At 57.3% G+C, this 10,714-nt stretch overlaps 1 protein-coding gene across 4 annotated transcripts in view; it reads left to right on the top strand.

Moving 5' to 3' along the window:
* The window catches only part of LOC121565230 (CWF19-like protein 1), a 48,464-nt gene that overhangs the window by 25,300 nt on the left and 12,450 nt on the right, over window positions 1–10,714 (top strand). For 3 of the 4 annotated variants that reach the window (XM_045210614.1, XM_045210616.1, XM_045210615.1), the window contains 4 exons: window positions 1,883–2,066; window positions 2,432–2,511; window positions 2,623–2,832; window positions 9,166–9,285. In XM_045210614.1, the coding sequence (XP_045066549.1) occupies window positions 1,883–2,066; window positions 2,432–2,511; window positions 2,623–2,832; window positions 9,166–9,285 (594 nt within the window). Of the gene's footprint in view, window positions 1–1,882; window positions 2,067–2,431; window positions 2,512–2,622; window positions 2,833–9,165; window positions 9,309–10,714 lie in introns of all 4 variants that reach the window. The other variant, XR_006657772.1, reaches the window with a different exon arrangement.

Genomic DNA, 10,714 nt, shown 5'->3' with positions numbered 1-10,714 from the left:
TCAACTGTAAGTGCTGTTATTGTGAAGTGAAACGTCTAGGAGCAACAACGGCTCAGCCGCGAAGTGGTAGGCCACACAAGCTCACAGAACGGGACCGCCTCCGAGTGCTGAAGTGTGTAAAAATCGTCTGTCCTCGGTTGCAACACTCACTAGCGAGTTCTAAACTGCCTCTGGAAGCAAAGTCAGCACAATAACTGTTAGTCGGGAGTTTCATCAAATGGGTTTCCATGGCCGAGCAGCCGCACACAAGCCTAAGATCACCATGCCAAACGTTGGCTAGAGTGGTGTCAAGCTCGCCGCCATTGGACTCTGGAGCAGTGGAAACGTGTTCTCGGACGAATCTGGGTTTGGCGGATGCCAGGAGAACGCTACCTGTGCGCCCAAATGCATAGAACCAACTGTAAAGTTTGGTGGAGGAATAATGGTCTGGGGCTGTTTTTCATGGTTCGGGCTAGGCCCTTAGTTCCAGTGAAGGGAAATCTTAACGCTACAGCATACAATGATGTTCTAGACGATTCTGTGCTTCCAACTTTGTGGCAACAGTTTGGGGAAGGCCCTTTCCTGTTTCAGCATGACAATGCCCCCGTGCACAAAGCGAGGTCCATACAGAAATGGTTTGTCGAGATCGGTGTGGAAGAACTTAACTGGCCTGCACAGAGCCCTGACCTCAACTCCATTGAACACCTTTGGGATGAATTGGAACGCCGACCGCGAGCCAGGCCTAATCGCCCAACATCAGTGCCCGACCTCACTAATGCTCTTGTGGCTGAATGGAAGCAAGTCCCCGCAGCAATGTTCCAACATCTAGTGGAAAGCCTTCCCAGAAGAGTGGAGGCTGTTATAGCAGCAGAGGGGGGACCAACTCCATATTAATGCCCATGATTTTAGAATGAAATATTCGACAAGCAGGTGTCCACATACTTTTGGTCATGTAGTGTAGAAGGTCAACAACTAAAATATTGAAAGTTTTAACAGACAGACATATGGGAAGACCGACACGTTTCTCTTGAGGTCGGCAACAAATCTATTTCTCCATGCCTTTTCTGTTCAATGTTTCATGCCTCCGTGCCTGGTGCCAAAGCATTAAATCAAGACAGCTTGGGGGTGAATAGACTATACCTTTACATTGAAGTCATTTAGCAGACGCTCTTCTACATTTGAAACATCTAAATCGCTTAAAGACACCCGTGGCCTAAAGGCTAAATTCCAAAAGGGAATAATCATCAGAAAATATCCTTCTTAGAAACACACACCACTGACAATACAGACTATATAATATCCACTGAGTATACCAAACATTAAGAACACCTTCCTAATGTTGAGTTGCACCCCCTTTTTCCCTCAGAACAGCCTTAATTCATCGGGGCTTGGATTCTACAAGGTGTCGAAAGCGTTCCACAGGGATGCTGGCCCATGTTGACTCCAATGCTTCCCACAGTTGTGTCAAGTTGGCTGGATGTCCTTTGGGTGGTGGACCATTCTTGATATACACGGGAAACTGTTGGGTGTGAAAAACCCAGCAGCGTTGCAGTTCTTGACACAAACCGGTTCGCCTGGCACCTACTACCATACCCCGTTCAAAGGCACTTCAATCGTTTGTCTTGCCCATTCACCCTCTGAATGGCACACATACACAATCCATGTCTCAATTTTCTCAAGGCTTAAACATCCTTCTTTAACCTGTCTCCTCCCCTTCATCTCAAATCAAATTTTATTTGTCACATACACGTGTTTAGCAGATGTTATTGCGTGTGTAGCGAAATGATTTGAAGTGGATTTAACCAGTGACATCAATAAGGGGTCATAGCTTTCACCTGGTCAGTCTGTCAGGGGAAGTGTTCCTAATGTTTTGTACACTGTGTATATCTCTTCTCTCTTTCAGAAACCGGCGTCTCAGTTCTTCTTTGACCTGGGGAAGAAGCAGCATGGAGGGGGGCGTGGCAGGAAGAGGCCCTCAGACGGAGACGGGCAAAATCAAGGCCAGCCGTGGGATTCAGGCAGGCCAGACAGGCAGAGTCAGGGACTGGCCTTTGATTCAGACAGGCTCAAACAGCCCCGCAGGCCCCGTGAGTCTACCTCTCTCTCACACACACACCCTCACACACACACACACTCACACACACACACCCTCACACACCAACACACCCTCACACACCAACACACACACACACACACACACACACCAACACACCCTCACCCACCAATACACCCTCACTCCCTCACCATCTCAACCCTCTCCATCTCACACCCTCTCATGTATGTCTCTCTCTCTCTCTGTGTGTCTGGTTCAGCCCAGCCCAGCGGTCCCTGTTGGTTCTGTTCTCATGTATGTCTCTCTCTCTCTCTGTGTGTCTGGTTCAGCCCAGCCCAGCGGTCCCTGTTGGTTCTGTTCTCATGTATGTCTCTCTCTCTCTCTGTGTGTCTGGTTCAGCCCAGCCCAGCGGTCCCTGTTGGTTCTGTCTGGCCAGCCCTCAGGTAGAGAAACATCTGGTCATCAGCATTGGCACACATGTGAGTTTCCACCCAATCTGAGTATTAGAAGTGCTAGTAGAAAGAGGTTGTTCCTATTGAAAGGGCTCTGAAGCCCCCAGATGACCATTTTGTCTTCCTGTATTTCCTCAGTGCTACCTGGCCCTAGCTAAGGGCAGTCTGACCCCCCAGCATGTGTTGGTACTGCCCATCGGACACTGCCAGTCAGTAGTGGAGCTGAGCTCTGAGGTGGTTAAAGAACTGGACCGATACAAGATGGCTGTCAGGACTTTCTATAAGAGCAGAGGACAGCGCTGTGTCCTGTTTGAGAGGAACTACCACAGCCAACACCTGCAGATACAGGTAGACCACCACTCACACCCTCGGGGCCAGCCTGCCCATTAGGGCTCTCAGATACAGGTAGACCACCACTCACACCCTCGGGGCCAGCCTGCCCATTAGGGCTCTGATACAGGTAGACCACCACTCACACCCTCGGGGCCAGCCTGCCCATTAGGGCTCTCAGATACAGGTAGACCACCACTCACACCCTCGGGGCCAGCCTGCCCATTAGGGCTCTCAGATACAGGTAGACCACCACTCACACCCTCGGGGCCAGCCTGCCCATTAGGGCTCTCTGATACAGGTAGACCACCACTCACACCCTCGGGGCCAGCCTGCCCATTAGGGCTCTCAGATACAGGTAGACCACCACTCACACCCTCGGGGCCAGCCTGCCCATTAGGGCTCTGATACAGGTAGACCACCACTCACACCCTCGGGGCCAGCCTGCCCATTAGGGCTCTCTGATACAGGTAGACCACCCTCAGGGCCAGCAGGTAGACCACCCTCAGGGCCAGCCTGCCCATTAGGGCTCTGATACAGGTAGACCACCCTCAGGGCCAGCCTGCCCATTAGGGCTCTCTGATACAGGTAGACCACCCTCAGGGCCAGCCTGCCCATTAGGGCTCTCTGATACAGGTAGACCACCCTCAGGGCCAGCAGGTAGACCACCCTCAGGGCCAGCAGGTAGACCACCCTCAGGGCCAGCCTGCCCATTAGGGCTCTGATACAGGTAGACCACCCTCAGGGCCAGCCTGCCCATTAGGGCTCTCTGATACAGGTAGACCACCCTCAGGGCCAGCCTGCCCATTAGGGCTCTCTGATACAGGTAGACCACCCTCAGGGCCAGCCTGCCCATTAGGGCTCTCTGATACAGGTAGACCACCCTCGGGGCCAGCCTGCCCATTAGGGCTCTGATACAGGTAGACCACCCTCAGGGCCAGCCTGCCCATTAGGGCTCTGATACAGGTAGACCACCCTCAGGGCCAGCCTGCCCATTAGGGCTCTCTGATACAGGTAGACCACCCTCGGGGCCAGCCTGCCCATTAGGGCTCTCTGATACAGGTAGACCACCCTCAGGGCCAGCAGGTAGACCACCCTCAGGGCCAGCCTGCCCATTAGGGCTCTCTGATACAGGTAGACCACCCTCGGGGCCAGCCTGCCCATTAGGGCTCTCTGATACAGGTAGACCACCCTCAGGGCCAGCAGGTAGACCACCCTCAGGGCCAGCAGGTAGACCACCCTCAGGGCCAGCAGGTAGACCACCCTCAGGGCCAGCCTGCCCATTAGGGCTCTGATACAGGTAGACCACCCTCAGGGCCAGCCTGCCCATTAGGGCTCTGATACAGGTAGACCACCCTCAGGGCCAGCCTGCCCATTAGGGCTCTGATACAGGTAGACCACCCTCAGGGCCAGCAGGTAGACCACCCTCAGGGCCAGCAGGTAGACCACCCTCAGGGCCAGCAGGTAGACCACCCTCAGGGCCAGCAGGTAGACCACCCTCAGGGCCAGCAGGTAGACCACCCTCAGGGCCAGCCTGCCCATTAGGGCTCTGATACAGGTAGACCACCACTCACACCCTCAGGGCCAGCAGGTAGACCACCCTCAGGGCCAGCCTGCCCATTAGGGCTCTGATACAGGTAGACCACCCTCAGGGCCAGCCTGCCCATTAGGGCTCTGATACAGGTAGACCACCCTCAGGGCCAGCCTGCCCATTAGGGCTCTGATACAGGTAGACCACCCTCAGGGCCAGCAGGTAGACCACCCTCAGGGCCAGCAGGTAGACCACCCTCAGGGCCAGCAGGTAGACCACCCTCAGGGCCAGCAGGTAGACCACCCTCAGGGCCAGCAGGTAGACCACCCTCAGGGCCAGCCTGCCCATTAGGGCTCTGATACAGGTAGACCACCCTCAGGGCCAGCCTGCCCATTAGGGCTCTCAGATACAGGTAGACCACCCTCAGGGCCAGCAGGTAGACCACCCTCAGGGCCAGCCTGCCCATTAGGGCTCTGATACAGGTAGACCACCCTCGGGGCCAGCCTGCCCATTAGGGCTCTCTGATACAGGTAGACCACCCTCAGGGCCAGCAGGTAGACCACCCTCAGGGCCAGCCTGCCCATTAGGGCTCTCTGATACAGGTAGACCACCCTCGGGGCCAGCCTGCCCATTAGGGCTCTCTGATACAGGTAGACCACCCTCAGGGCCAGCAGGTAGACCACCCTCAGGGCCAGCCTGCCCATTAGGGCTCTGATACAGGTAGACCACCACTCACACCCTCAGGGCCAGCAGGTAGACCACCCTCAGGGCCAGCCTGCCCATTAGGGCTCTGATACAGGTAGACCACCCTCAGGGCCAGCCTGCCCATTAGGGCTCTGATACAGGTAGACCACCCTCAGGGCCAGCCTGCCCATTAGGGCTCTGATACAGGTAGACCACCCTCAGGGCCAGCAGGTAGACCACCCTCAGGGCCAGCCTGCCCATTAGGGCTCTGATACAGGTAGACCACCCTCAGGGCCAGCAGGTAGACCACCCTCAGGGCCAGCAGGTAGACCACCCTCAGGGCCAGCAGGTAGACCACCCTCGGGGCCAGCAGGTAGACCACCCTCAGGGCCAGCAGGTAGACCACCCTCAGGGGCCAGCCTGCCCATTAGGGCTCTGATACAGGTAGACCACCCTCAGGGCCAGCCTGCCCATTAGGGCTCTCAGATACAGGTAGACCACCCTCAGGGCCAGCAGGTAGACCACCCTCAGGGCCAGCAGGTAGACCACCCTCAGGGCCAGCCTGCCCATTAGGGCTCTCTGATACAGGTAGACCACCCTCAGGGCCAGCAGGTAGACCACCCTCAGGGCCAGCCTGCCCATTAGGGCTCTGATACAGGTAGACCACCCTCAGGGCCAGCCTGCCCATTAGGGCTCTGATACAGGTAGACCACCCTCAGGGCCAGCCTGCCCATTAGGGCTCTGATACAGGTAGACCACCCTCAGGGCCAGCCTGCCCATTAGGGCTCTGATACAGGTAGACCACCCTCAGGGCCAGCCTGCCCATTAGGGCTCTGATACAGGTAGACCACCCTCAGGGCCAGCCTGCCCATTAGGGCTCTCAGATACAGGTAGACCACCCTCAGGGCCAGCAGGTAGACCACCCTCAGGGCCAGCAGGTAGACCACCCTCAGGGCCAGCCTGCCCATTAGGGCTCTGATACAGGTAGACCACCCTCAGGGCCAGCCTGCCCATTAGGGCTCTGATACAGGTAGACCACCCTCAGGGCCAGCCTGCCCATTAGGGCTCTGATACAGGTAGACCACCCTCAGGGCCAGCCTGCCCATTAGGGCTCTCAGATACAGGTAGACCACCCTCAGGGCCAGCAGGTAGACCACCCTCAGGGCCAGCAGGTAGACCACCCTCAGGGCCAGCCTGCCCATTAGGGCTCTCTGGGCTAAATTGTCATTGTCATTTGAAGTTGATATATTGCTAATGTTTTGAGTAGCTGATCATAGTGTATTTCCTGCTGGGTAAACATATTGTCCTCAAGATGACCCCTAAAACAGCTGGGCGCTAATAGACTATTCAGAGCTCCAATAACCCAAATGACCGAAGCCTTGGTCAGGAATCAGGACTGGGATATTAAGCCAATGGAACTGCCTGTTTTACCAACGCTACCACGCGGATGGGCAGAATATGTGGACTGCTGGCCGACACTACACTATTAGTTTAGTAGGGATAGGAACAGAGAACAGCCAGGACCAGGCCAGCTCCCCCCTGTAACAGTCTGTCCCTCCCCTCCTCTAGGGAGGCAGAGCAGCCAGGACCAGGCCAGCTCCCCCTGTAACAGTCTGTCCCTCCCCTCCTCTAGGGAGGCAGAGCAGCCAGGACCAGGCCAGCTCCCCTGTAACAGTCTGTCCCTCCCCCTCCTCTAGGGAGGCAGAGCAGCCAGGACCAGGCCAGCTCCCCTGTAACAGTCTGTCCCTCCTCTAGGGAGGCAGAGCAGCCAGGACCAGGCCAGCTCCCCCTGTAACAGTCTGTCCCTCCCCTCCTCTAGGGAGGCAGAGCAGCCAGGACCAGGCCAGCTCCCCTGTAACAGTCTGTCCCTCCCCTCCTCTAGGGAGGCAGAGCAGCCAGGACCAGGCCAGCTCCCCCTGTAACAGTCTGTCCCTCCCTCCTCTAGGGAGGCAGAGCAGCCAGGACCAGGCCAGCTCCCCCTGTAACAGTCTGTCCCTCCCCTCCTCTAGGGAGACAGAGCAGCCAGGACCAGGCCAGCTCCCCCTGTAACAGTCTGTCCCTAGCCAGGACCAGGCCAGCTCCCCCCTGTAACAGTCTGTCCCTCCCCTCCTCTAGGGAGGCAGAGCAGCCAGGACCAGGCTAGCTCCCCCTGTAACAGTCTGTCCCTCCCCTCCTCTAGGGAGGCAGAGCAGCCAGGACCAGGCCAGCTCCCCCTGTAACAGTCTGTCCCTCCCCTCCTCTAGGGAGGCAGAGCAGCCAGGACCAGGCCAGCTCCCCCTGTAACAGTCTGTCCCTCCTCTAGGGAGGCAGAGCAGCCAGGACCAGGCCAGCTCCCCTGTAACAGTCTGTCCCTCCCCTCCTCTAGGGAGGCAGAGCAGCCAGGACCAGGCCAGCTCCCCCTGTAACAGTCTGTCCCTCCCCTCCTCTAGGGAGGCAGAGCAGCCAGGACCAGGCCAGCTCCCCCTGTAACAGTCTGTCCCTCCCCTCCTCTAGGGAGGCAGAGCAGCCAGGACCAGGCCAGCTCCCCTGTAACAGTCTGTCCCTCCCCTCCTCTAGGGAGGCAGAGCAGCCAGGACCAGGCCAGCTCCCCTGTAACAGTCTGTCCCTCCCCTCCTCTAGGGAGGCAGAGCAGCCAGGACCAGGCCAGCTCCCCTGTAACAGTCTGTCCCTCCCTCCTCTAGGGAGGCAGAGCAGCCAGGACCAGGCCAGCTCCCCCTGTAACAGTCTGTCCCTCCCTCCTCTAGGGAGGCAGAGCAGCCAGGACCAGGCCAGCTCCCCCTGTAACAGTCTGTCCCTCCCCTCCTCTAGGGAGGCAGAGCAGCCAGGACCAGGCCAGCTCCCCTGTAACAGTCTGTCCCTCCCCTCCTCTAGGGAGGCAGAGCAGCCAGGACCAGGCCAGCTCCCCTGTAACAGTCTGTCCCTCCCTCCTCTAGGGAGGCAGAGCAGCCAGGACCAGGCCAGCTCCCCTGTAACAGTCTGTCCCTCCCCTCCTCTAGGGAGGCAGAGCAGCCAGGACCAGGCCAGCTCCCCCTGTAACAGTCTGTCCCTCCCCTCCTCTAGGGAGGCAGAGCAGCCAGGACCAGGCCAGCTCCCCCTGTAACAGTCTGTCCCTCCCTCCTCTAGGGAGGCAGAGCAGCCAGGACCAGGCCAGCTCCCCCTGTAACAGTCTGTCCCTCCCCGCCTCTAGGGAGGCAGAGCAGCCAGGACCAGGCCAGCTCCCCTGTAACAGTCTGTCCCTCCCCGCCTCTAGGGAGGCAGAGCAGCCAGGACCAGGCCAGCTCCCCTGTAACAGTCTGTCCCTCCCCTCCTCTAGGGAGGCAGAGCAGCCAGGACCAGGCCAGCTCCCCCTGTAACAGTCTGTCCCTCCCTCCTCTAGGGAGGCAGAGCAGCCAGGACCAGGCCAGCTCCCCCTGTAACAGTCTGTCCCTCCCCTCCTCTAGGGAGGCAGAGCAGCCAGGACCAGGCCAGCTCCCCCTGTAACAGTCTGTCCCTCCCCTCCTCTAGGGAGGCAGAGCAGCCAGGACCAGGCCAGCTCCCCTGTAACAGTCTGTCCCTCCCCTCCTCTAGGGAGGCAGAGCAGCCAGGACCAGGCCAGCTCCCCTGTAACAGTCTGTCCCTCCCCTCCTCTAGGGAGGCAGAGCAGCCAGGACCAGGCCAGCTCCCCCTGTAACAGTCTGTCCCTCCCCTCCTCTAGGGAGGCAGAGCAGCCAGGACCAGGCCAGCTCCCCCTGTAACAGTCTGTCCCTCCCCTCCTCTAGGGAGGCAGAGCAGCCAGGACCAGGCCAGCTCCCCCTGTAACAGTCTGTCCCTCCCCTCCTCTAGGGAGGCAAAGCAGCCAGGACCAGGCCAGCTCCCCTGTAACAGTCTGTCCCTCCCCTCCTCTAGGGAGGCAGAGCAGCCAGGACCAGGCCAGCTCCCCCTGTAACAGTCTGTCCCTCCCCTCCTCTAGGGAGGCAGAGCAGCCAGGACCAGGCCAGCTCCCCCTGTAACAGTATGTCCCTCCTCTAGGGAGGCAGAGCAGCCAGGACCAGGCCAGCTCCCCCTGGAACAGTCTGTCCCTCCCCTCCTCTAGGGAGGCAGAGCAGCCAGGACCAGGCCAGCTCCCCCCTGTAACAGTCTGTCCCTCCCCTCCCCAGGTAGTCCCAGTGCCAGAGGATAAGTGTACCACTGAAGATATTAAAGAAGCCTTCATGCTGCAGGCGCAAGAACAGAACATGGAACTGATGGAGATACCACAACATACTGACCTCCAACAGGTACACACAGAGACCTCCAACAGGTACACACACAGAGACCTCCAACAGGTACACACAGAGACCTCCAACAGGTACACACACAGAGACCTCCAACAGGTACACACAGAGACCTCCAACAGGATACACACAGAGACCTCCAACAGGTACACACACAGAGACCTCCAACAGGTACACACAGAGACCTCCAACAGGTACACACAGAGACCTCCAACAGGTACACACAGAGACCTCCAACAGGTACACACAGAGACCTCCAACAGGTACACACAAAGACCTCCAACAGGTACACACACAGAGACCTCCAACAGGTACACACAGAGACCTCCAACAGGTACACACACAGAGACCTCCAACAGGTACACACAGAGACCTCCAACAGGTACACACAGAGACCTCCAACAGGTACACACACAGAGACCTCCAACAGGTACACACAGAGACCTCCAACAGGTACACACAGAGACCTCCAACAGGTACACACACAGAGACCTCCAACAGGTACACACAGAGACCTCATACAGTAGACACACAGAGACCTCATACAGGAGACACAGAGACCTCATACAGGAGACACACAGAGACCTCATACAAGAGACACAGAGACCTCCAACAGGATACACACAGAGACCTCATACAGGAGACACACAGAGACCTCATACAGGAGACACACAGAGACCTCATACAGGAGACACACAGAGACCTCATACAGGAGACACACAGAGACCTCCAACAGGTACACACAGAGACCTCATACAGGAGACACACAGAGACCTCATACAGGAGACACAGAGACCTCATACAGGAGACACACAGAGACCTCCAACAGGTACACACAGAGACCTCCAACAGGTACACACAGAGACCTCCAACAGGTACACACACAGAGACCTCCAACAGGTACACACAGAGACCTCCAACAGGTACACACAGAGACCTCCAACAGGTACACACACAGAGACCTCCAACAGGTACACACAGAGACCTCATACAGTAGACACACAGAGACCTCCAACAGGTACACACAGAGACCTCATACAGGAGACACACAGAGACCTCCAACAGGTACACACACAGAGACCTCATACAGTAGACACACAGAGACCTCATACAGGAGACACACAGAGACCTCATACAGGATACACACAGAGACCTCATACAGGAGACACACAGAGACCTCCAACAGGATACACACAGAGACCTCATACAGGAGACACACAGAGACCTCATACAGGAGACACTCAGAGACCTCATACAGGAGACACACAGAGACCTCCAACAGGTACACACAGAGACCTCATACAGGAGACACAGAGACCTCATACAGGAGACACACAGAGACCTCCAACAGGTACACACAGAGACCTCATACAGGAGACACACAGAGACCTCCAACAGGATACACACAGAGACCTCATACAGGAGACACACA

The sequence above is a fragment of the Coregonus clupeaformis genome, chromosome 4 (genome assembly GCF_020615455.1).
Source record: "Coregonus clupeaformis isolate EN_2021a chromosome 4, ASM2061545v1, whole genome shotgun sequence".
In the NCBI taxonomy this organism is placed as follows: Eukaryota; Metazoa; Chordata; class Actinopteri; order Salmoniformes; family Salmonidae; genus Coregonus; species Coregonus clupeaformis.
The sequence above is the reverse complement of the archived record's forward strand: the minus strand, read 5'-3'. Positions and strand labels throughout refer to the sequence as shown.